The following is a 26,075-nucleotide window of genomic DNA, read 5'->3' as shown; positions in this document are numbered from 1 at the left end:
CACCACGGTGGGAAGCCGTGCACCTTTGGCGTCTAGTCATGCCGGCCACATGACCACGGAGACGTGCTTGGACAAGCGCTGGCTCTTACGGAGATGAGCACTGGCCCCTAGAGTCGGAAACGACTAGCACGCATGTGCGGGGGAACCTTTACCTTTACTAATACTTTGCGAATTGGGAAGGTATGTATACCTGGTGTCCCCAGACATAAGAACTTCTCTTGTTTCTGAACTGCACCGAGAAACTGGCTCTTTATTTTCAAGTAGGCCTTTATAACTGCAGACAGTCTAAAGTGGTTTCTTAACTTTTAATTACCAAATCTTGTTAATTGAAGTTTTACTATTACAAAGTTGAAACCATCGGGTTACGTAGTCAAAGGTTTAAAAACAACGGGGGTGGGGAAGAGTAGTAGGGCGACTGGAACCACAACTCTTCCTACTCCAAAGCAAATCCCTTTCGTATGCGGTGGGAAAAAAAAGGTTTCAGCAAGCGGACATTTAAAAAAAAAAAAAAAGTCCGGCCTTTCCTTCCTGGCCTGATCATAAAAGTTCCAGCGCCGGATTCCTAGGCTGGATTCCCGGAGGAGCCTGCAAGGCCGCGCTGGCTGGCAGTGTCAACAATGCAACGCGAGGCTGAACGTTGAACTCTGGCGGGGCGCTGGCAAAATCCCTGCCCAGAGTAAGGAAGGGCCTTCCCTCATCCGCCTCTCCCCGTCTCCTGGCTGTGGGACCCGACAGAGGTTCGCTCTCGCCTGTCTCCTGGAGCTCCACCTGTTGTCGGGCTCAGCTGCGAAGGGAACTTCCGCGGCCTGTTTCGGGGAGACGCGGGGAGGAAAGACTTCGAAAGCGATGCCCATGGCGGGCGCTCTAAGGGCCAAATTCCGCCGGCGGCGCAGCCCCGCGGAGGACAAGGTCTCCATCCTCCAGCGGGAGGAAGAGCGGGAAGCAGAGGCCCCGAGGGCTCCCGAGGACCACCCTGAAGAAGAGGTTGGCTGCGCCTCCAAAACGGTGGCGTTTGCCGCCCTCCCGGACAAGTACCAGCCTCTCGAGCAGCCGCCGCCGCCACGGAAAACGGAGCGCGCTAGTAAGGCGCGCAAGAGGAGACTTAAGAAATACGGCAAGGTAAGAAGACTGAACGTGCGGGACTTCGGGTGCTCGGGGAGCCTCCTCGTTTGTCCTCCCCGCTGAAGCGGCTGAACAAAACAACAGAGTTGGAAGAGACCTTGGAGATCATCTAGTCCAGGGGTCTTCAAACTTGGCCCTTTTATGACTTGTGGACTTCAACTCCCAGAATTCCTCAGCCAGCAAAGCTGGCTGAGGAATTCTGGGAGTTGAAGTCCACAAGTCATAAAAGGGCCAAGTTTGAAGACCCCTGATCTAGTCCAACGTGCTCAGGCAGGAAACCCTGTACCATTTCAGACAAATGGCTGTCCAGTCTCTTCTTAAAAACTTCCAGTGTTGGAGCATTCACCACTTCTGGAGGCAGGTTGTTCCACTGGTTAGTTGTTCTAACTGTCAGGAAGTTTCTCCTTAGTTCCAGGTTGCTTCTCTCCTTGACTAGTTTCCATCCGTTGCTTCTTGTCCTGCCTTCCAGCGCTTTGGAGAATACCTTGACCCCCTCTTCTTTGTGGCAGCACCTGAGATGTTGGAACATTGCTGTGATGTCATCTGATACAATCTGGAAGTTGAGTCATGGCAACTGGGCTTCTTTTGTGTGTGTGTGTGTGTGTTCCAAAGTTTCGCTGCTTTATCTGCTTATATAAATTGCTGAATGAGCAGCAAAACATTTTGAACCAACACCAAAAGAAGCCCAGTTGCCAGGATTCAACTTCCAGACAACTCTACTTGGATGACTGAGAATCTTCCACGTACTGCCCCAATCCAGGCTGTGGTCAAGCACCTTGAAGAGAAAAGGGGGATTAAGAGAAAAAGGGACAAATAACTCGCAAAACTTTGCAGGATTTGTAGTGCTTACGGGTGTTGGTTTAGGGACAGATCCTCACCTTTCTGTTATCAAGAGTTTAAAGGTGAAATTGAATTCAGGGACTAGTTACTTTCCTCTTTCAGGGAGTGCAAGGATTTTGAGGACAACTTCCTATTCCGAGAACCGCTGGAGGCAAAGAAGATTTGGGATCGTGCCCCTTAGGTATCCAAAGAGTGATCACCAAATGGCCAGGACTGCAGTCCTGACCAACAAGCCCCCTCCTCGTTTTCTCAGAGCCAAGGTGAATGAGCAGAGCCTCCCAGGGAGCAGCGACTGACTGACGTGGTCTTGGACTGGCTGCCCTTTGAAAGAAGCCTTCTGAGGAAGCGGACACTGTGTGTGTGTGTGTGTGTGTGTGCGTGTGTGTGTGTGTGTGTGTGTGTGTTTATTCTGAGGAAGGAAAGGTGTGACAGGTCGAAATTTCTGTTCACTTTCCAAGCGGATGTTCCACGGGGGGGGGGGGGGAGTTCAAGTGAAAGACAGATTTCCTTCCTTTTGTTTGTGACTTTGTGAAGGAAAAGACTGTGAAGTTTAACAGCTTTTGAAAACTCAGTGGATGCTGAAATTTATTTATTTATTTTCCTTTCAGGATTGTTAACTGGCAGCATCTTCCACACATTAAGCTGGTCATCTTGTAATGCCACTGAGCCAGCCTCTTCCCAAGGGCAAATTTACTTACATATACCTGGCAGATCTGCAATGTATATAATAATGGATAATTAACATTTTAAAAATCTCTGCAGGAAAGAGTGGTCACTGGATGGCTTGGATTGCAGTTATCATGTCTTGAGTCAGTTCCTTCCTATTTTTGGCACATGCAAAAACAAAATGGTGATGGTTAGATATGGATCAGTACCAACATGGAGGAAGGCTTACCTCTAACATTTTAGCCCACTTTCTCCTCCCCTGCCTTGTGTATTTGCAGGATGGTAACAAGGGAAATGATGACTGAGTTTTTAGAAACTGTTTTTAAGGCCACTCTAGGATATAATTTCTATTTCAGAAACAAGGAGAGGAGGTTGGTTAAATCCTCAATCCTATTTACTGCAGTGGGACTCTGGAAGTTAGAAATTCTTGACATTGTTATGGTCCTCTCATCATAACTACACCTTCCTTGAGTCAGTGAACCAAGTCCTGTGAAGGCCACTAAACAGAACCTAGCTTTCTTCTTCAACACCTTGTTGCTGCCCCTTAAGTGTCTCCTGTTGATGGACATTGCTTCACTCACCTTAATGGTGTGTATAAGTAGTCCTCGCTTAATGACCATAACTGATGCAGTTATGCAGTTGACAAGTGAAACCTCAAGTGATTGCAACTGATGACATCACTTTCCACTTGGTCATTAATCGAGCCACCAGAGATCATTAAGCAAGGTATCACGTGACCAGGACTTGCAATTTTACTGCCAGCTTTTCTATTGATTCTGCTTGTTGGAAACCAGCTGTGAAGTGCACAAATGGCAATCACATAACTATGAAGATGTTTTGATGGTCATAAACGCAAGGAGTGGTCTAAAGTTACTTTTTCAGCACCATTGTAACTTTGAACAGTCACTCAGTAGGACAGTCAAAAAGACTTCAGGCCAAAGGAATATAGGGTATCAGACAGCCACTGCAAGACCTGGCTGATCATTTCCTGCTTCTTACACTTCCAGCCAGGAAGGAAAGGCAGATTTCACTGTATCTATCAGTGGCTGCCTTTCTTTCCATTATTTCCTATGCCTTGCATTTGCTTTTCCCAGTTGTTTACCCACATAGATGCCATCAATCCCCGCTTCCCAAATTATTTCTTTTGACACTTATGTGGCCTCCTTTCCCACCCCCCATGTTATATTTATACTGCAGCTTTAAATGATACAGTAATGAGGAAAATGCTGAGGGGGGGTTGCTCCCACAAATTTGTAACCCAGTTTTAGAGAAATTAAGTAGCAACATTATTTGAAACATAAAGAGAAGGAAAGTTTGGCAGTCCTGTGGGCAGAGGGAGGAAAAAGCTGGTTCCACTCAGGCTGAGCACAAATGGAAAGGATGCCACCGGGAGATGTAAGGGTTGAAAGGAGCAAGAGCTTCTAGGACTGAGGATTGTTCATTGACTTAAAGCCATTACTTGATGAATTAGAAGATTATAAAAAAACAAGGTGGAGACTGCTGACTGGGAGAGGACATAGCAGCCTGGCAGCCCAGGATGAAATGACTGCCCAGGGCAGTGACCAGCGACCACTGGAGTATGCCAAGCACTGCTGCCAATCACGGTCTGGGGCTCCTACTAGAACAGGACTAAGTGTTGGCTGCCATCTGCTCTGAAGGGCTTAAGAAAGGTCAGATTGGAAAATAGTTTTGAACAGAATGCATGTTCAAAAGGCTGGGAACAGGAGAACAGCTTCATCCAATCCTGTAGGCAGGAAGGGGTGAGTGGTTTGTACAGTACTCTTAACGGGCCAAGCATAAAGTGCAGATCTGCCCTGAGTGTACCTGACAGAAAGTTATTTTTCACTCATGGGGATGTGAGTATGAGCCTGATGTATGGCATGCAGTCTGTATTCACAACACACACAGACAAACAGACAACTATAGTCACAATACAGAGATAGACAGAAACAAAGTCTTCAGAAGTGTCCACCGATATAATAAATTGGACTGTAGCCTATGAAAATTTATGCCGTAATAAATGAAAACCAAACATATCAAGGAATTGTTTACTCCTGCACTAAAACCTTTGTAATTCAGGTGCTTTTGAAGACTTGGCGTGTGCGTTACAGATGTACAGATGTAGATTTAATTAAAAATGAAAGTATTATCAGAAGGTGTAGACGTATATGAAAGTAAAAATGCATCAGATGCTGATGCATATTATGCTTCAGTGACTGCTGACTATGGAAGAATCAGAGATGAGGGGAGAGAAAATCATGCAGCGCAGAAGAAAAAAGTAAAATAAGTGAAAATAGAATAAAGAATTACAAAATAAATTATTCTTCCAAGAGAATGCAAAGATAGTAGACCCATAGAAGAGATGTCTATTTAGATTGTATGCTCCTAAGACATGGGAACCTAACTTCTTTTTACAGTGAACTACACGAAGTGTATTGCAGTATAGAGACAGCAAGGTCTAAATAAATATGTTATGCAATTTTATTTATCTGAATCTGCATATGAGATGTTTTAGGCACTCTGTGGAGCCCTGCAACAGAATGAGGATGATCTCTGAAAAACAGAGAGCTTGTTATATACAGCGTGGGAGTTGGCTGGTATTTTTTTTTCTCTTCAAAAGAAACTAGAAAGTGACGTTGATGTTTACCTAGTGATCTATAGAGGGATGTGTCATTCCTGTGTGGAAAAGATTCTAACCAAATCCATATGACAGCAGATGTCTTTTATCTTTCTCTTGCTTTTTTCTTGGCATCTTAATGTTGTCAGTGCTTCAGTTAGCAGAAAGTGTGCATCTTCCTCCTACAATAGCAGCAAAACAGGCGCTTCCTTTTCAGAACAGCTTCTAGATGGCAACTTAAGAGAATGCATCAGCATTAACTTATTACTGCTCGAGAAGCCATTTCAGATTTTATTCCTGCTGTTTATTTAATTTTTCCATTCATATGGCTCTTCATATCCAAGGAACTTGGGGCAGTTTATTCCTGTCTTGTTTTTCCTTACAAGCCTTTGAAGCCTTAGGGTCTACAAAGCACGCTGAGAGATAATGAAGACTTGAGATCACTCACTTAACTTCTTGGCTGGAGTTAGAAATTTGAATCTGGATCTAGTGATGATCCATGTGTAATATAGTAAATGTTGTTGAAGTCTAATGTCCTACAAGTCTAGTCAGCATAACCAATGGTAAGAAATGATATGAATTGTGCTCCAGTGCTACCTGGAACCCCACATTGATCATCATTCAATGAAATAAAAAGAAGCAATGAGAGAATAACTTTAAAGCATGTTTGCACAACTTGATCTCTTTCAAATAACAATTCAGCTCAGCCTTTTTCAGCTACAATGGCCAAGATTTTGAGGGTTTATAGAGCACCAGGCCGAGAAAGCTTTCAGAACAAATACAGGGTTGTCCATGACCATTGCAATTTGTGAAGGACAGAAGTTACTTTTTGATAACGGGGGGCTGCATTAGCATTTTCTGAAGAGTACAGTTAACAAGGCGATGATGGTAAGTGGGTGACCCAGAGTTTACCAACATTTTTCTTATTTTGGTTTAGGGAAGCAGATGTTCTTGGGTGTTTCTTTGCTGTTCAGCTATATTAAACTACCACAGATTTCCAGAGTTTTCTGTTTGGAAATCATGCCACAGTTTGTGATTTCAGAAGGCCATGACGGCTGCAAAATAAGTGGGGCTGGAGATGCATGCAGCTCTGGGATTGCCCATTCTATTGTAGTGATCAGCTGAATTCAGCATTTTGATTCGCATAGTGAAGATGGTTGGCTTGTTGTATGCAGATCATCTGATTTAGCAATTGTAGCCACCAAAAGAAAAATGATTTGGGTTCTGTGGTTTTGTATGCTCATGCTCTTGATAAAGTATTCATGTCCTGCTTCAAAACTTTTGCTGTACTCCATATGGAAGTAACCACAAAAGAAAGGCATGCCATTTCTTAGAACATGACTTTGCTCCTTGCTGAGATCAGGGCTTCATTGTTTGGGCTGTAATCAAGCATTTCCTGTGGCACACAATTGCTTCTAAAACTGAAGCTTCAGTCATTTTCTTGAGCTAGACTGGAGAAAGTAGCAATTGTGCCTTACATGTCATCAGCTTTTATATAGATCAATGTACTCTTCGGGCTTCAGATTCCTCTATTTTGAACAGAAGAAAAGATAGAGACAAGTTGAGCCATTTGGAGGATATGTCTGGCTACAATTCAGTATTCCTTGAAAGACAGTTTACCATAGTTGAGTTTGTGTAATGGAGAAAACCCAACCATCTCCTTCTCCATTCAACAGATTCACCTTTGTTTACCAGTAGCATGGATCATAGACAGCTTTATCTGCCATATCACAACCATTATTTTAAATCCTCCAAGTTACTGGACAACTGACACATTTGCTACCCAAGTTCCTGCTCTTTTAATCTTTCTGTTTGGAGAGGACAAATACCCTCACCCATTGCTTCCCTTTTTTACCTGTTTGTGGTATGAACATTATCAAAGAAGAAGGTTTTCTAGAATTTATCTAGGACTGTGTTTCGTAAATTATGATCCTAAGACCCCTGGGAGTTCTGCAAGTTCCTATTAGGGGTCTTCCAAATAAAAATTATTTGCCAGCTTATGTTGAACAATAATATAAATAATAAAATTCCATCAAATAATCATGAAAAGAGGCAGCAGCAGTGAATGCATCACTTTAGATACAGTAAATAACCATAAATATAACTCATACAAACAAAAGCTTTTGACCCTCCATCATTTTTAAAAGTGAAAAAGGTTCCTGAGAGAAAAAAGTTTAAGAAACACTAGTATATTGTGTTAGAATTGAGGAATGTTAACTAATTCTCAAAAAGTATTTCATGCAATTCAAGAAGATTAATTAATCTGGAGATGGAGTTAGACCCTAAAAAATTGTTGTGTGTGATTAAATTTTAACTCCCCTTGGATTAATTAAGTTATTTGTACTGTTTAGAGTTCTGCACAGCATGTTGAGATTCCCCTGACTCCTATAGTGTGCAAATGGGACTCCAATTTTAAAGAGATATGGAGATATTTGCATACAGTACTCTAATCCAAAGGCAGGCAAATTTCTGGATTTAGGCTGTACTTTGTATTACAATCCACCAATCAGAATATAGAGCTAGAAATATATTTAGTTCAGAATTCATTCTCAGCACAGGGTCTTATGGGAATTGAATGTTACTCTCTAGCCTTCCCCTTGAATACTTATTTCTTACTCCTAGCTTTATTAATTACATCAATATCAGAGATAAGTTGTGTCTTTTCTGTTGGGGCCTACAATTGGCACCTAGCCATGAGATTTTCAATAATCTCTGTGTATTGCAAAATACTCAGAATATTACTGAATTTAGGTTAACTAGCTCAGTTTGAGCTACAAGATGGCGGTGCATTCACACGCAGCGGCCCTGAGCTCCCAGTACTGGTGTGTGGATTAATGTGTGTATGGATGAGTGTGCACAGTGTAGTTCAAGGGGCTAAACTAGCCTACACATGTATAGAGCTGCTAAACATTGGGCTTGCAAGGCAATCTGGAATTACCAGCGATTTTCAGCAGTCCCATAACATACCGAACTGCATAGCGAGGCCTCCAGGATCTCCATGGATTGTCTTCGGGCCAGGGAGGAGACGACGTAAGTGAAAGAGAAAGGAGCGAAAGCAAAAATGTGGCTGCAGGGCTGGGATACTGATTCGACTCAGAAAGCAGCCTCATAGACCAGCATTGCCGAGTCTTCTTCTGAGCAATGCCAGATCCCTCGTCCATAAAATTGACGAATTACAGCTGCAGTTGGCAGCAAGCAGGCTTGTCCGTGAATGTTGTGTGATGGTTGTCATGGAGACCTGGCCACATCTAGATGTATTGAATGCAGCAGTGGAGCTGATAAGCCGAGTCATTCACTGCTCTGACAGTGATAAAGGCTCCGGTAAGAGCAAAGGAGGAGGACTCTGTGTGTATATACACTGTGACTGGTGTGCCAACAGCAGATTAGTTTACACATATTGCTCCCCAGATGTGGAACTGATAACTGTCATATGTAGGCCTTTTTACTTGCCTAGAGAAATTACTGTGGTAATTATTACAGCTGTTGATGTTCCACCTGATGCCAATGTCAGCACTGCACTTTCCAAGCTGTATGATGTCATCACCAGGCAGCAGCAAACTCACCCAGAGGGCGCTCTTGTCATGGCTGGGGACTTCAATCAAGCTTGTCTGAAGACAGTTCTCCCCAAGTTTGTACAGTATGTGCAAGTTCCCACCAGAGGGAAGAACACTTTAGACCACATGTATTCTAATCTGAAACAAGCATACAGAGCTTTCCCTCTCCCCCACCTGGGTACATCTGACCATCTTTCACTCCTGTTGTGCCCAAAGTATGTCCCTCTCAGGAAAAGAACTCAGGCAGTCACGAAAAGGGTCAAAACCTGGCCAGTGGGTGCTCTCAGCCAGTTGCAGGACTGCTTTGAAACCACTGACTGGAGTGTATTCAAAGATCAAGACCTGAATGCATACACAGATGCCGTACTCTCTTATATTAGAACATGCACTGATAGTGTAACAACAGAAAAGTGCATTAGAGTTTACGAGAACTGTAAACCCTGGATGACTGCAGAGTTACGAACACTCCTGAGAGCCTTTAAGGCAGGGGACAGGGACACATACAGAGAGGCCAGGGCAAATCTTAGAAGAGGCATTAGGATGGCAAAACAGCAATATAAACACAAGGTGGAGAACCACTTAGCAGAAAACAATCCGAGGCAAGTGTGGCAGGGACTGCAGCATTTAACCAACTACAAGGGGAGTACAAGGAGCATGGTTAACACCGATGCCTCATTGGCTGAGGAGCTGAATATCTTTTGCTCACTACGAGGTAAAAAGACCAGATCCTGTAGCCTCTGCTGGCCTGCCTTCTGATTTTCAGCAAATCACCCTATCTGAAGACCAAGTGAGAACTTTATTGAAGGCTGTGAAGCCGCAGGCCCAGATGGGGTGCTGGGGATAGTGGTTAAGAGTTGTGCCGACCAATTAGCAGGGGTCCTGACAAGGATTTTTAACATCTCCTTGCAAACGGCATGTGTACCATCATGCTTGAAGGCAGCTACCATTGTCCCAGTCCCCAAGAAAACTGCAGTTGAGTGCCTGAATGACTACAGACCTGTTGCATTAACGTCTGTAGTCATGAAATGCTTCGAAAAACTGGTTCTCCAACATCTCAGGACATGCCTCTTACTGGATTTCGATAAACATCAATTTGCCTACAGGAGGAACAGGTCAACAGACGATGCCATAGCTACTGTTTTACACTCTGTAGCAAGTCATCTTGAGAAACCTGGAAGCTATGTCAGGATGCTTTTTTTTATTATAGCTCGGTTTTCAACACCATTTTGCCAAGCACTCTCATTGAAAAGCTGACTGACTTGAAATTTCCCCCCTCCATCTGCGATTGGATTCAAGACTTTCTTAGGGATCGGTTACAAACAGTGAGGGTTGGGTCTGCTTTGTCCACCCCCCTGAAGCTTTCACCAGCTCGCCACAGGGCTGTGTGCTTAGCCCCTACCTGTACTCTTTGTACACATATGACTGTGTATCATCCGACCCATCTACTGCGATAATTAAGTTTGCAGATGATACTACCGTGGTGGGTCTTATTACAGGTGGGGATGAGACAGCATACAGGGTGGAGGTAAAAAAAATTATCCATATGGTGTTGTAACAACTTGCACCTGAACATCGGCAAGAGGAAAGAGATGGTGCTAGACTTCCGGAGGAAAAAAGAGGAACCTGCCCCACTTTACATCAGGGAGGACTGGGTGGAGAAAGTTTCCTCCTTTAAATTTCTGGGAGTCTACCTCTGCGAAGATCTGACCTGGAAAGTTAATACAACCCAGGTGGCCAGAAAGGCCCAACAGAGACTTCACTTTCTCAGGGTCTTGCGGAAGAACAGGGTAGAACAACGGCTTATGACCCTCTTTTACCGGTCTACTATAGAGAGTGTCCTCTCGTACAGTATTGTGGTTTGGTATGCTAGTCTGACAGCCGCGGATAGGAAAGTATTACAGAGGGTGGTGAGCACAGCCCAAGACATTGTGGGCTGTCCCCTGACACCACTGGATGACATCACCAGGGCTCGCTGCCTTGGAAGAGTGAGGAAAATTCTCAGGGATGACTCACACCCTGGATGGTATCTCTTTACTCTCCTACCATCGAGTAGGAGATACAGGAGTATAGCCAGTCGTACCAACAGGCTGAAGAACAGCTTTTATCCATGGGCTGTTAGGCTCTTGAACGGGAAATAATTTTATAAACTTTATGCATAATTGACTTGTGAGGCCGGTGCGTTGTGCAATTAGCTCACATGGTGTAATAAGATGGAGGGTTTGTGTCACTGTAAGTTGGGGGTGGGGGCACGAAGGGAGGCTCAGCCAATCTCAATGTATACATGGTTGTACTTTGACAATAAAGGTTCATTCATTTTGAACAATAGTGGGAGTGTTGAATAGAATAGCAGAGTTGGAAGGAACCTGTGTTGTAGTCTTACCCCTTGCACAAGCAGCAGACCCTGTACCATTCTAGAGAAATGGCTGTCCAATCTCCAACAAAATGAGTTTCAACGTGGAGAAAACCAAAGTCTTACACTTAGGCAGGAAAAACCAAAGGCACAAATACAGAAATAGCAGCATTCCAGTATTTGAGGGGCTGCCACAAGGCAGAGGGGGCCAGGTTGTTCACCAAAGCACCAGAGGGAAGGATGAGAAACAATGATTGGATACTGATAAAAGAGAGAAGCAACCTAGAATTAAGGAGAAACAGTTTAACATCAATGCCTAGGAAGATCCTAGAAAAGATAATCAAAAAACAGATCTGCAAACAACTAGAAGCAAACAAAGTTATAACTAGTAGCCAAACCAATCTTATTTAATTCTTTGACAAAGTGACTAAACTAATAGACCAGCGAAATACTGTGGACATAGTATACTTAAACTTCATTAAGGCATTTGATAAAGTAGACCAAAACCTACTCCTTGGTAAGCTAGAAAAAGCTGGAATAGACAACATCACCACCAGATGGATCTGTAGCTGGCTGGCAAACCGTACTCAAAGAGTAGTCCTCAACAGCACTACATCCACATGGAGAGAAGTAAGCAGTGGGGTATCACAAGGTTCCATCTTAAACCCAATACTTTTCAATATCTTCATCAATGACTTAGATGAGAGAATTGAAGGGGAACTCGTGAGATGACACCAAACTAGCAGGAGTAGCCAACCCACCAGAAGACAAACTCAGGATCCAAAAAGATCTTGATAAACTTGAACAATGGGCCCAATCCAACAAAATGAGTTTCAATGCAGAGAGAAGCAAAGTTTTACATTTAGTTTTACATTTACATTTGATTACATTTAATAAAGGTACAAGTACAGATTGGGCAAAACCTGGCTTAAAAACAGTAACTGTGAGAGGGACCTTGGAGTCTTAGTGGACGATCATTTAACCATGAGCCAGCAATGTGCAGCAGCCACCAAAAAAGCCAATACATCCTGGGTTGTATAAACAGAGGCATAAAATCAAGATCACATGAGGTATTAGTACTGCTTTATAAAACCCTAGTAAGACCACACCTGGAATACTGCAGCCAATTTTGGTCATCATATCATAAAAAAGATGTTGAGAGTTTGGAAAAAATTCAGAGAAGAGCAACGAAGATGATCAAAGGCCTGGAGAGTAAAAGATATGAAGACGGATGCAGGACTTGGGTTTGGCTAGTCTAAAGAAAAGAAGAAATAGGGGAGACATGGTAGCAGTATTCCAGTATCTGAAGGGCTGCCACAAGGCACAGGGGGCCAGGTTGTTCACCAAAGCACCAGAGGGCAGGACAAGAAACAATGGTTGGAAACTGATCAAGGAGAGAAGCAACCTGGAATTACGGAGAAACTTCCTGACAGTGAGGACAATCAACCAGTGGGACAGCTTACTCCCAGAAATTGTGGGGGCTCCATCACTGGAGATTTTAAAGAAAAGACTAGACAATTACCTGTCCGAGATGATGTACATTCTCCTACTTGAACAGGGGGCTGGACTAGAAGACCCCCAGGGTCCCTTCCAGCTTTATTCTATTCTGTCTCCAGTGATGGAGCACCCACAACTTCTGAAGGCAGCCCATTCCACTGTTTCATTGTTCTCAATGTCAGGAAATTTCTCCTTAGTTCTAGGTTTGTTCTATAACTGGATCCTATCCAGCTAATTCATTCATAGAAACCATTTATATTACCTGTAATCAAGTTTCCTGTATACATTCTTGTAACAGAGGTGCAATTCTTGTATCGAAGTCACAGTAAAGGAGAGGTTTCCTGAGGAGCTTGCAATTGCTTTTGGCCTCTTTCTTAAACCTGCCCACCAGCCTGTTTGATCTTGTACCTTTTAGGCTAAACTAAAGGCAATGGTTTGGATCCCAGGGATTTTTCTTTCAAGTATCTCCTGGATTTCTCCATTGTGCTCTTTGCTCCATCAGCTGGAGCCATCTGATGTATCATAAGATGATTATATTGGAGGAAGTGGGATGTTTTGTGAATGTTTCAGATCTTGTGTATTTTCCTATCCACCTTATTTTAAAAGAAAGGTCCAGGCAACTTCTTTTGGGCCTTCTGAATTATGGGTCCCATAATCCCTTGCTATCGGCTTAGCTGATAGGAATCAAAATTTACATGTTAAGGTTATTTCTTTTAAAAAAATTAACAATGGCCGTTTTGTCCAAATAGTTGGTGGTTTTGTGTTGTTGTAGAAATTTTATAATTTTGTATCTTTTATATCTTATATATCACACCTTTTATATGATGTACATCCTGTCATCTTGCTACTTATTATATTACTAAGGCGTTAAAAAGAAAACCATCTTCTTATTTCCCTTTTTTCTATCATTGCTGCAATATTGATAGTGTTATGTTGACCCACGACTATCTTAGATTTTTTAAAAAGGATAAACCCACCTCAATATTTTTCTTCCTTCTTGTTCCTTTAGCGTTAATTTTCCTCCCTGCTTTTGTATTGTTTTTCTCATACATTCTTAACATTCCTGAGTCATTCCACTTTTATCTAACAGAGCAAGATAGAACTCAGACACGCCTTTACATGACCACAAACATGCTTTCTTGGAATCCTTGCTATTTAAGCGTTGCAGGGATTGTTAAGTGCCAGTAACCCCTTAACACAGGGGATGACTTGATTGTTGCTAATATCTCAATTTTCTGATCACTGAACCTTATCAGGGCATTTCCTGTACTATTGTTTTATGACACCCTCTCTTTTGTATTGTTGGACTAGCACTATAACAAGGCAAAACAGACATTCTTGTGTTATGATTCTCCCAACTGCAGAAATTAAAAAAAAGAGAAAGCGCCACTGTCTTTTGCTCTGTTGGTGTGTACTCTGATTTTCTTAACACCGCCTTCCTAAAGAAAGCCAGATAGTATATGAATGAAGCACTGTTACGTGTATCCACTAGATACATGCAGAAAAAAAAGAATCTCACTATGGCAGTATTCACACCACAAATGGAGCAACCAATTTTTATGTAGCCTAGTGTTATAGGAAAAACCCAGCCTGTTGTTATTGATTTATAGTTCAGCGTTTAGTCAAAACTGAGAAAACTCTGTCAAGCAAGTTAAATATGATAAATATGCTTTTGCAAAGACAGCTACCTTTCAGAAGAAGATGTATCCTAACATTAACTCCATGTTATCCTATCACCAGTGCTTGCCCTCTGATCCTGAGCCCTATCCACTCTAGAGACTAGAATCAAAGGAGGCAGAGGATGTGGATTTTCCTTTCTTGGCACTTGCCATGGGTCCTTCCTTGCCATAAGAGCCCAACATCAGCAATACTAAGCAGAAACAAAATCAGGGGAGGCTCCTTCCTTGGCTGGGGGTTAATTTTGCCCCTTGTATCAGCTTTGATTCTCCTTTTTACCTGTCTCTTTTAAGGAAATCATTTCCTTACAGGTGCAATAAAATAATAGCTTATATTTGCATAGATGTAGAGGAGTGACCGAGTGTTTAACAGCTCCTCTTTGAAAAGCTTTAGAAGGAAAGGGAAAGATCATTTTGATCTGTTTTAGGTTCTAATCCAGCCATCCTGTAAATTAGTACTGATTGTCTTGACTGGAACGGGTAGAGGAAAGTCCCCCCTCCCTCCCGCTGTATTAATATAGCAATGTGATATGTTAGAATGGGAAATCAATACTTTGTGTGTGTGTGTGTGTGGCATCTGGATTTGTATATTAAACAACTTTATGTTGTTGCTTTCCCCACTTCCAGCTCGTCTTCTGATCAATGGGGTTAAGGGAGGCAAAAGAAAAGGTCAAACTAATGAAAGCCTCACAGCAAGCCTCACCACTTTTCCACGAGTCCCAATATTGCACGCATGACCAGAGTTTACAATGTAATACTATTTCATCAAAAGCACCAGGATCCTGTGGCTGCTATTGGCTATGATAAATTCCATTCATTGCCTTCCAAACCATCTCACAATGCAAAACACCACAATATTCACTGATGAAATTTAGTCCTAGAACATCATGCCTTTTTTTTTTGCACTGAAATTTCCTGGGGAATCTGATGGAAATTGACATTTATTCCTCTATGGTTTTTTTTATCTGTCTGTCTTTATGCTTTTTTATGATTTTGTTGATTTACTGTTCAGTTTACATTATTGAATTTGAATTGAAAAGGAGGCAAAGAAATAGAAAATAAAAATATTTAAGATTTTTTAAAGAAAATAATTACATAACAATGAAGCTTCATCACAATAATAAACAACGGCTCAGGCATTTAAAGTCAAATTTTGAACAAACCAGCATGAAAGCAGCTCAAGCTATAACCCCTGATGTTAGATATGTTGGCCTAAGAGACACTGATAGAATCAAGTTGACTCAATGAACTTCTTGGCTAAGTGTTGACCTAACTCTGCTCTTCCCAAGCAATGGATATTCTAGGAATCTGAGAGAATTGTGCCAACCGAGCTGAACTGGAATCTTTGGGCTGTAGGGATATTTGTTAAACTGTAGTCTTGTGGGGGTAATTGTTTCCTCATGCTAATAATGTTCTTTCACTACTTTCAGAATGTGGGCAAAGTGTTGCAGAAAGGATGCAGCTATTTGATCCTTGGCCTCCAGGGTTTGGCCAGAGCCTACTCTTCACCACTTGGCTTGGCTGTTTGGACGGGTACATCAGTGCGATAGACCTTACTACTTTCTGAGGGGAAAAAAGACAACAAAGACAACAACAACATAATTGAGGAGAGTAGCCACTTCTCCTTTGCTCCAATACACTTCATCTTCTGTAAATGCCCCAATTTGTCAAAGGAGGAATAAGGAAAATAGATCTGATTGTGCATTTTTTGTAAAACGTTTTGCTGTTTTCAAGTTTTCATGATTCTTCAAGTGCTTTAATACCTATCAATTAAAAAGAATGAATAATGCCAAAGATACAAAACTAATTAAACTGGGTCAGATTTAAAAGTATATCAGTCTTGGGGAAATTAATCAGTCCAATCAAAAAAATGGTGGAAAAAGGAAAAGATAAAGGATGGTGAGAGAGAGAGAGAGAGAGAGAGAGAGAGAGAAGGCAAAAGTGAAAAAGGAGAGAAATTAAAGAAACAGAAGAGAAGTAATTGCTTTTTTTGGCACGACCACATTGCCATCAAAATGCTGGCTAATAATCTGACATACAAGCACTACAGGCTTCTCCAAAATGCCATGCTAGGATCTGTAGCCGCCCTGAGTCTTTGGAGAAGGGCGGGATATAAATGGAATTAAAATAAATAAAATAAAATAAAAGTTCAACCAGAGGAGCATTGCAAGAAGCAGACCAACTGAGAAGAGCTGGAGAAGATTGGAGACTCCAAAGGAGAAATTAATTGCTCCCCCCAAAAAACATTAAGACAGATCTGGTTGCATGAATCTTTCATATAGGACCAATATAGACTTAGACCCTCCTTATTAAGTGCAGAAACTTGCAGTTTCACTGCCTGGAGTGCACTGTCACCCATGTATTTTTTTTTTAAAAAAATCAATAGGATAGTGATGAGGAAGACTGAGGAAAGACTGTAGCAGAAACTGAGAGAGCAAATCAGGATAATGGTACCAAAAGATCACAATGTGGGGTCTCTAGCAGTTTCAGAGTCCACATGAATTGAGCAGAGAGATCACGGACTGTGAGTTCAGTTTTCACCATTCTGGGCAAGCTGCTTCTTCATAGGGGACGTAGACAGGAGCATTTTTGCTAAAGCAGCTGCTATCCTTATTACTTTAATGTAGTGGTGAAAGGTATGCTTACCCTTCTAGTGACTCATGTCTTTATCCTTTCCCATTTGGATTTCTGTAAGATGCTCTACTTGAGAATTCTGGGAGTTGAAATCCCCCCATCTTAAAGTTGACAAAATTGAGAGACACTGAGCTATTGGAATAGATTGCACTTCTGTGGTACAAGAGGCCCCACAGGCCAGTACCGAATCACCATTGCAAAGTAATTATGCTGTTTGAGAATCTACTTGCAAAGGATCTAAGGCTTAGTTTCTAAGCAGAGGGAGAAAGCTCTTCCCTGCAGGGACTTCAATTCACCCCAAATTTCCAGGGAAATGTCAAATGTATATGCGTATCATGGATAGCTCTGCCTCATTGTTCAAGCTCCGGAGTTGTTGCAGCAGCAGCCCAAATCTCCTGTATAGGATTTTATGTTGCCTGCCTATGTTGGACAGACATTTGTATTACGTTATAAAATCTATCTTTCTGAGATGGTCCAGAAACCAAAAATAAGTAATCAGATGTACATCTCACTGGAAAACTATGAAGCTGGGCTAACAGCCTGGATGGATTAGTTCTCTCATTTATGTAGAGGAAAGATTCCAGTATTTCTATTCCCAAATGATATGTTTCTACTTAAATAACATTCATGTTATGCTTTTTTTTTCTTACCTCTGCTTTCAGTATATGTTTCAGAATCTTCTTTTGTATAACTGTTTTAAGGCTGTATTGTATTTTAAGTTGTTAATAAACATATCCATTAACAAAATGATTTACAAAGAAAAATTAAAGACATTTAACCAATTAATTTGATTACATGGCCTTGTTGAATGATATTAGTCTACTTTCCTTCTTTCTTCCTCATCTTTAGTCAAAAAGATTCCCCCAGTTATTGATATAAGATCCATACGAAACGAGGCAGTCTCTCTTCCTCAAGCTTACAATCTCAAAAGTCCCATCCAAAAGAAAGCAGGACAAGAAAAGAACATGTCCATTTCTGCCATCATGCTGAACCATGGTGGCGCAGTGGTTATAATGCAGTATTGCAGGCTAATTCTGATGACTGCCAGAGTTCGATTCTCATCTGCTCGAGGTTGGCTCCACCTTCCATCCTTGCAAGGTTGGTAAAATGAGGACCCAGACTGTTGGGGGCAATACGCTGGCTCTGTAAACTGCTTAGAGAGGGCTGTAAAGCACTGAAGTGATATATAAGTCTAAGTGCTTTTGCTATCATCAATACATCCTGTTTCTTAGAATGATCAGTTGCAATGTTGCATGGATAATTGAACAATTATCTAGGAATATTCTTTCATTTACAGCAATGGAATCCACATACCTCAGAAGTGTTCTCCATTTCCTGATGGGTGAGGAAAGGAGCAGCTAGGGTTGACTTGGGAATATCCCAAACAGATAGAAATAGAAAGTGGAAAACCAGAGTCTCACTTGGGGGGGGGGGAGGTGGTGGGATTAGCCCTGAAAGGGTAAGAAGGCTAAGGAGAACAGCAAAAGAGGGCGGCCTGTAGGATGACCCAACCAAAGGCAGAAGAAACAGGAGATAACAGATAAAAGGTGTGGACGTCATGTGTGTAGATAGAGTCAGAAGGAATTAATCTTGAATGAAAAGGAGATTGGGTTTTTTTTAGCGTTCCAAAGATTGATGATAGGTATCTTTGAACAGACATCATTAAAGTCATTAACGGTTTAACCTGTCTAGAGTAAGCAGATGTCAGTTGAAAGACTGAACAGGAATCCACAGTTTTAGCAGACCGACTACATTAATCTTGTATGGCAAAACCTTCAGAGACTTCTGCTGCTGTAATATTTAGTTTCTCATAGAAGCTTTCATAGATGTAGTCCATTCATTCATCAGGTGGACGTATAGTTTTGAGAAAGGCATATTACATATAAACAGAGTTGAGGGGGAGAGGGAAAGGAATGGAAAATAGCAAGATTGGTGGGAGACTGTCAGCCTTTTGAGGTAATCCAGATGAGGAAACAGATTCCTCAAGCACACTAGAACTAAACTTTATTGAGACAGAATCTTGCAAATCTGATTGAGATTTTCCTCCTTTCCTTACTATACCGCAGTGAATCAGGGAGGAGCCATTTCAAGTCTCTTCCTAATATTTTTCTCTTATTTCCAGGATTTAAGGAATGCTTCTGCCCTTTTTGTTTTTTGTAACAGTTTCTGAATATTTCTTCTCAAGGCCATCTGCATGACAGAATTATCATGAATAATGATAACTATCCACACTGTTGCTAGGTATTCTTGTCCAGATGATCTAATTAATTTACCTTAGCATAATAGGAACCTGTTTAATTCATGATCAGTTGTGTTCTAGATCAATGCACAAGGTCCTTGTGACATCACACTGCAAACCCTGGTCCTTCCTATTTGAGTCCTGATGCCAGCCCCAAGCGCATAAGCCACATAGTTTGTATCGCAAAGCACAATTTGTGATTTTTCGCCATTCCCCCTTATGGATGCCTATGCTTGCTTTATAAATGTTCCAGGTTATATGTCTGAGAAATAAGACATATTAAAAATAAGACATATTTTCAAAGTAGAGATCAATGGTTAAATCTTAAGCTAGACTGTAGATGGACGTAAACGGAACATAGATGTATAGCCAAGTTCAGGATTTTATAACCCCAAACAAAATAAATTAAAATATATTTTTTTTAAAAAAGAGCAATTTGAAAAGTTCTATTTTAAGCTTCTTGTTCAAGAGGCTTGCTTTGATGGTAGTCAGCAACATTTTCAAAAATAGAGCTCCTACCATAGGGAGAAAACAGGATTGTTAATATCCATAGCACTGCCCCTTTCATTATCTAAAAGATAAGGGAAGCCTAAGTTAACTCATCAAAACCCTCTGGGTTTCTACAGAAACAATTAAAAGCAGAAATGCTTGTCTGGCACAGAAAGTGCTGTTGTGATAAGTTGGTCTCTGAAAGAGCATACTGTAGTGAAGCCATCATTCTTGCTATTGCTCTGAAACTTTTTGGATTTTGGTTCACAAAACATGCTAAGCTATAAACCATGGTCTACAAATTTCAGTGGCTAGGCTCACAACAAACAAACAAAACCATAGGAAAACCTAGTATAGCATGTGATCCAAGACAAGGAAAGGGGCAGGGTAGCCTTCCCTCTATAGCAGGGGTCCCCAACCCCTGGTCTGTGGACCAGTACCGAGCTGGGGCATGCCAGCAACCGGTCTGCACAAAGAAGCAAAGCTTCATCCGTGGGATGCAAGCAACACACAAAACCATGCTCCCTCCGGTCCACACACACAAAAAAAACACTCCACAGAACTGGTCCCTGGTGCCCAAAAAGGTTGGGGTCCTCTGCTCTATAGACTCATGGCTCTGGACAAGCAGCAAGGTATCATTTGAAACAAAAGGGTTGCAGGTATAAACACTATGGAATGGTCCAGCACAAAGTGGAATGACCAGCATAAAACTGGCACTTACTGTTTCTTGTACCGAAGATAATATTTTGCAAGCCTTGATGTTCTACTGTTCATAGGCAGAAGCTAGCATGCTTATACTTAAGGTAAAGGTAAAGGTTCCCCTGCACATGCGTGCTAGTCGTTTCCGACTCTAGGGGCCAGTGCTCATCTCCGTTTCAAAGCCGAAGAGCCAGCACTTGTCCGAGAACGTCTCCATGGTCATGTGGCCGGCATGACTAGACGCCAAAGGCGCACGGAACGCAGTTACCTTCCCACCGTAGTGGTCCCTATTTTTCTACTTGCATTTTACATGCTTTCGAACTGCTAGGTTGGCAGAAGCTGGGACGAGTAACAGGCGCTCACTCTGTTATGCGGCACTCGGGATTCGACCCGCCAAACTGCTGACCTTCTGATCGGCAAGCTCAGCGTTAAAGTTTCATGGTCAAACAGTAAATAGCTGAGTAAAGAAGGGAACAAGCATCCTCCAGCTCATTTTATCATCTTTAGTGGAAACAGAGTTATTCAGGGATTATTTTAATTTTGAAAATAAATGTATTTTTGGCAAATTAAAGGTGTGATTACAGGCTGCATTGTGGTCCCTGAATTAGGCAATTTATTTATGGACCTGGAGTGATGAAGCTACATTGTCAATTCATTTGTTTTGGGGAAAGATGATCACGAAACTTTAAAAGAATTCTATAATTAGAACTGAATAAGACACCAGTTTACAATTTAATACATATCATGACAAGAATCAGACTAATTTTCTGGACCTTAAAGACTATTTAAGAAGCAACTTTTTAAAACCATTTTGTAGAGATAACATGTATTTTTATTCTTTAAGCATGATAATTCTTATCCTAAAGTCAAGACTAATTTTTCATTAGAACAATTTGAAAGAATAAAACCAGCTTGCTCCTTAGAGCCAGATTTTCAGTTGCAACCTGAGAGGGTATTGGATGTCATTGGTGAATGGCATTTTTTTGCAGGGAGAAAAGCACATGAAAGATACAACCCCCTGTAGAACACAGGCAGCGATATCTATGAGGAGGGAGTCAAAAAAGTCAAGATGGTGGCCAAAACTATGCAGTGAAAGCCCTGCCCTTTTTAATGGGTGTCATGACAAGGATTGCAGTCTAATAATAATAACAGAACAACAGATCTGCCTAGAAATATATCTAGACGAGATGAGGCATATGGTTAGGTTTATGCAATGAATTATTTCTTAGTGGCATTTGAGATACTCCCTCTCACTCCTCCTTTTCTGGTGCTTTTTCAGAACCTTGTCCCTTTTCTTTCTGAAGTACATGAAGCAAATACTAACCTTGGTGTTGCTTTTAATACACTAGACTAGGAAGTCCAATCTCTGCTGTTCTACCTAGGTAGCCCATAGTTCAGAATCCACAGAAAATTTAAGTTTGATCGACAGTAGGAGCCAATTAGTAGAGCCATATTTACCAACCTATTGGTTTTTTTTTTGTTTTTTAAAAAAATCTTGAGACTATACCCCCTCACTTACTGAACTGGTAAAATGACATTATCCCCATACTGGATCAGAGCCTAGGATCACTGTCAAGTCTTCCTCTACATACCAGTCCCTTCATAGCCATTTGCCTGCCATCTCAGGTGTCCTTACCTTCTCCTCCCTTTGTGGCAAGAACTGTCTTTGTCAGTTGGAATATCTGGATGTCACAGCTTCCTTCCCATGCTCTAACTAAATTATTCTCCAAGCCCCTACTCCAAGACCTTTGCCAGCCATGCCGTGCCATGCCAAGAAAGGCTACATAGAGCATAACAAAAGTAGGATAATACATGGTACAGGCACAACCAGTTGAAGGCCACCTTTAGCTGCAGATCTTTTCCTCTGCAATTTTGCACAACCAATTATGGCCTGCTGAAAATGGGTAATACTTGCTAAAATGATTTCTTAAGAACTGCAAGTGAGACCAATTATCTTTGCAGAATTGTTTTCTTCTCCAAGTATTTATTATTAATGCCCCCCTTTTTTAATTCTATGATTGGCCAATTACTTGCAGAATAACTGCACTGAGTTCAGCTAAAGTGTATGACTCACTGAGCTTTTTCCCCTGGAGAGAGAAAAAAAGAATAGATATTTTTATCATCTCCTTTAGTTCCATAAAATAAGTTTTCTATTGTGCTGTTCCACTACTTGTATATTGAGGGGGGGGAATACATTTTTGTTCATTGTCATTTTCCCTAATTTACTTGCACAGGACTTCTCCCCCCACTCCCCAAATTCCTTGAAAAACAACAACAAACCTCTCTGAGAACTATACTACTTGGGAGGGAGGGTGAGGGCATAATTTGTAGCAAATAGTTCTTAGAACTGAATTATTTAGCAAAATTATTTAGAAATTTAGCAAAAAGTAAGTGAAGGACAACAGCAGATGAACCATACTATACTTAAAATGCAGAAAGAATAGGTATTGAAAGACCAATTTGTGATGCCTGCACAAAAGAAACATGGCAGCGTGGAATAATGGTCTAGTTCTAATGGAATATTGTCTTCAGATGGTAAATATTGTATATTCTCTATCGCCTGCTTTTCATTTAAAAACATGCACACACAGAACCTACACTATCTCAAAGGTGCTTTTTCAAAAGGCAACTGGACTCTTTTCTTAAGAAACGTTTCTGCTTCTCATCCAAGAAGCTTCGTTGGTTCCGGCAGGATTGCCGAGCGGGGAGCAGGGGAAATGGAAGGATTAGTTTTGACAGGGTGGGTGGGGTGGGGTGGAAGCATCATAATTTTTTGCAAGTAAATTAACTATACAAGTAGTATAGTTCTCAGAGAACTTGGGGGTTTATCTGTGCCCTCAGAGTCACAGTGCAAACATGGCTGGAGCGTTCTTGGAACTGCTGAAAGGACTGCATTGCAGAGAGGAGATAGATGGTGTCTTATCCCTTCCCCTCTGTTGAGAGAGGACTGCTCAATATTAACACAAATGGACTCTTTTGCCCTTCTCTGAAACCAGTAGTCCTTTTTATCCAGAAGGTGGACATTGCTGTCTTCAAAAGAGTGAGCTTTGTCTTTCAAATGCAGAAATAAGATCTTGAAAAAGTACCTTTGAGACAGCTATGACCTGGATGACTGAGAATCTCCACAGACATTGAACACCAAGTTTTAACATAGTCATCCCAAATAAACAACTACAGTACACTAATAAAAGATTAAACTTTAGAGCAGACATGTCAAACACAAGGCCCGGGGGCCAGAACCGGCCCGCGAAGTGGTTTCATGCGGCCCGTGAAGCCATCCTGGAAACAGTGAGGGAACGGCCCCCACTGCCTTGGCCCTGGCCCAGAGACCCTCCTCCTGCCAGAGACCCTCAGATCTGTCCCACTCCTGCCCAGGCCCCTATAGGCACCCTTGATGCGAACGATGTAGAGCTGGCCATGCCCACCCAGTAGGCCATACGCATTTTAGCCACGCCCACCCAGTAGGCCACACCCACCCAGTAGGCCATACCCACCTTGTAGGCCACACCCACCCGGCCCCCTGAGGGCAACCGCAATGCTGATGCGGCCCTCAATGAAATTGAGTTTGACACCCCTGCTTTAGAGGATATGCCTGCAATGCACACCTTCGTATTATAAGGCCGCTTGACTTCATTGGCCCAGCTCATAAAATACATGGGGTTTAAATAATCTTTAAATAACTGAAATATGGCATTGCAAAGAAGTGGTACTATCTGAACTGCTAATAGTGAAGTAGTCTATTAAAGAAAAGTTTTAAAAAATATTCAGACTTCACTTGGCTCTTTTCTTTATGATTTTCTACATTAAAATCTGAAAGCTTTGTTAGCTTATTCATTTTTTATTTCTCACTTTTTCTTTAGTTTCTTTCCTATTTGCTTATCACTGTTTACTTTTCCTAACTTTCTTTTTTCTATTAATTTGTATTGTTTTTTCTTTGCAAAAAATTAGAATCTTTTGAAATCTAAGGCATACGGTAATATATTTGATGGCAAAACATGAAAGCTAGCTTTTGAAAAGGCTACTCAGATTTCCTTAAATGCAAACTGTCATTTAGGGATGGCCACAACCATCTTTTTGTTGGAGAACACTGAAAAATATTAATGTCTGTATTTTGGAGTTGTCCTCTTATTTATTTATTTATTTTATCAAATTTCTATACCGCCCTTCTCCCAAAGGACTCAGGGCGGTGTACAGGGCAATAAAATGCAACATACAAAAGTTAAAAAGAAAATTAAATTAATTGGCCCTAACAATAATAAATAGTTAAAATAAACTCAAACCCTTAGTCCAGGCCAGCCTGTTCAAACAACCAAGTCTTCAGGTCACGGCGGAAAGAGCGAAGGTCGGGAGCCGTCTGGAGCTCAACAGGCAGTTGATTCCAAATGGCTGGCGCACCCACAGAGAATGGTCTCCCCCTGGGGGCCGCCAGCTGGCAATCCCTGACCGATGGCACCGAGGCCCTCTCTGTGGGAGCGCACAGGACGAAGGGAAGTTGACACCGGCAGCAGGTGCTCCCGTAGGTAGTCCGGACCCATGCTATTTAGGGCTTTATAGGTCATCACCAGCACCTTGAATCTCACCCAGAGGGAAACTGGAAGCCAATGCAGCTCGTGGAGGAGAGGTGTTACATGGGAGTATCAGGAAACCCCCATCACAACTTGCGCGGCCGCATTCTGCACCAGTTGAAGCCTCCGAGTGGTCCTCAAGGGCAGCCCCATGTAGAGAGCATTGCAGTAGTCTATCCGAGAGGTCACGAGCGCATGAGTGACTGTACGCAGGGCATCCTGGTCCAGATAGGGCCGCAACTGGCGCACCAGGCGAACCTGGGCAAAAGCCCCCATGGTCACAGCTCCTACATGGTCTTCCAAGCTGAGCTGTGAGTCAAGGACACCCAAGTTGCGAGGTTGAAATTAACAGGATTGTTGATGTATATTTAGATCATTGTATTTCAATGATCACTAAATCTTGCAGGTTTTCCCTCAATACTTGGGATTTATCAAGATATCACACACTCTGGTCTTTTTGGGCAGAAGAGATAACCAAAAGAATTGTTACATCCTTTCCAATTTTTACTTTTTTCTTTTTCTTCAAAAAGCAAAATAAAAAAAATGGCGAATAGTGATGTGACTCAATAGTTGGGTTACAGTATCATACAAAGTGAACCCCTGGGAGAGTCAACCATCAGAAGCTGTTCAACCTTCTTAAGGGACTTATTTCTGGTTCCTGGTTATGTGCCTAACTCAGACCTTTGGATGAGGCTGGAATGATTCTAATTAAAATTTGTGGCCAATTAGCACGTTAGCCATTGGCTCAAACTAATCTTGAATCCAAGTTTCTGGTTCTTCAAGACAAATTCCAAACTCCTTGATGGAAACTATTTGGTATCATCCTAAGATATGGTGGTTGTATTCATTCCAATGGGGACTTGTTCAGGCTAAAGCATTTTTAACCATTGTCTCGATTAGTTTGCTGCTTAGTGGTTCATATATTTTATATTTGGGAAACATTCCTCTCACTTGCATCATCTCTTTGCCTCCCCCTCCAGACAGGGGTGGGTGATCCAGAGCAATCCCTATCCCACTTCATAGTTTAAAAAATAGGCAAGGTGTTCACCAAATGCTTTTATTTCAAGGACCAATACTTTCCCCATGTCCTCCTTTCAGGAGAAAAGTGATTCAGGCAATCAGTATAT

General features: G+C 41.8%; 1 protein-coding gene across 1 annotated transcript; it reads left to right on the top strand.

The window, feature by feature from the left end:
- Positions 1–171: 171 nt before the first annotated feature.
- Positions 172–16,397, top strand: LOC310638576 (required for drug-induced death protein 1). Its single transcript, XM_083359753.1, has 2 exons — positions 172–1,119; positions 15,753–16,397. The coding sequence occupies exons 1-2, from the start codon at positions 847–849 to the stop codon at positions 15,870–15,872; spliced, it is 393 nt and encodes a 130-aa protein (XP_083215879.1). The 5' UTR covers positions 172–846; the 3' UTR covers positions 15,873–16,397.
- Positions 16,398–26,075: the final 9,678 nt, after the last annotated feature.

This window comes from Vipera ursinii (genome assembly GCF_947247035.1).
Source record: "Vipera ursinii genome assembly, chromosome: 1".
In the NCBI taxonomy this organism is placed as follows: Eukaryota; Metazoa; Chordata; class Lepidosauria; order Squamata; family Viperidae; genus Vipera; species Vipera ursinii.
This window is presented reverse-complemented; position numbering and strand designations above follow the sequence as displayed.

Bases quoted from the DNA above. Each gene is read 5' to 3' on its own strand.
- LOC310638576 (XM_083359753.1), top strand. From the start codon at position 847: ATGCCCATGGCGGGCGCTCTAAGGGCCAAATTCCGCCGGCGGCGCAGC. The intron at 1,120-15,752 runs GTAAGAAGACTG...CACTACTTTCAG, and splicing joins GACTTAAGAAATACGGCAAG to AATGTGGGCAAAGTGTTGCA.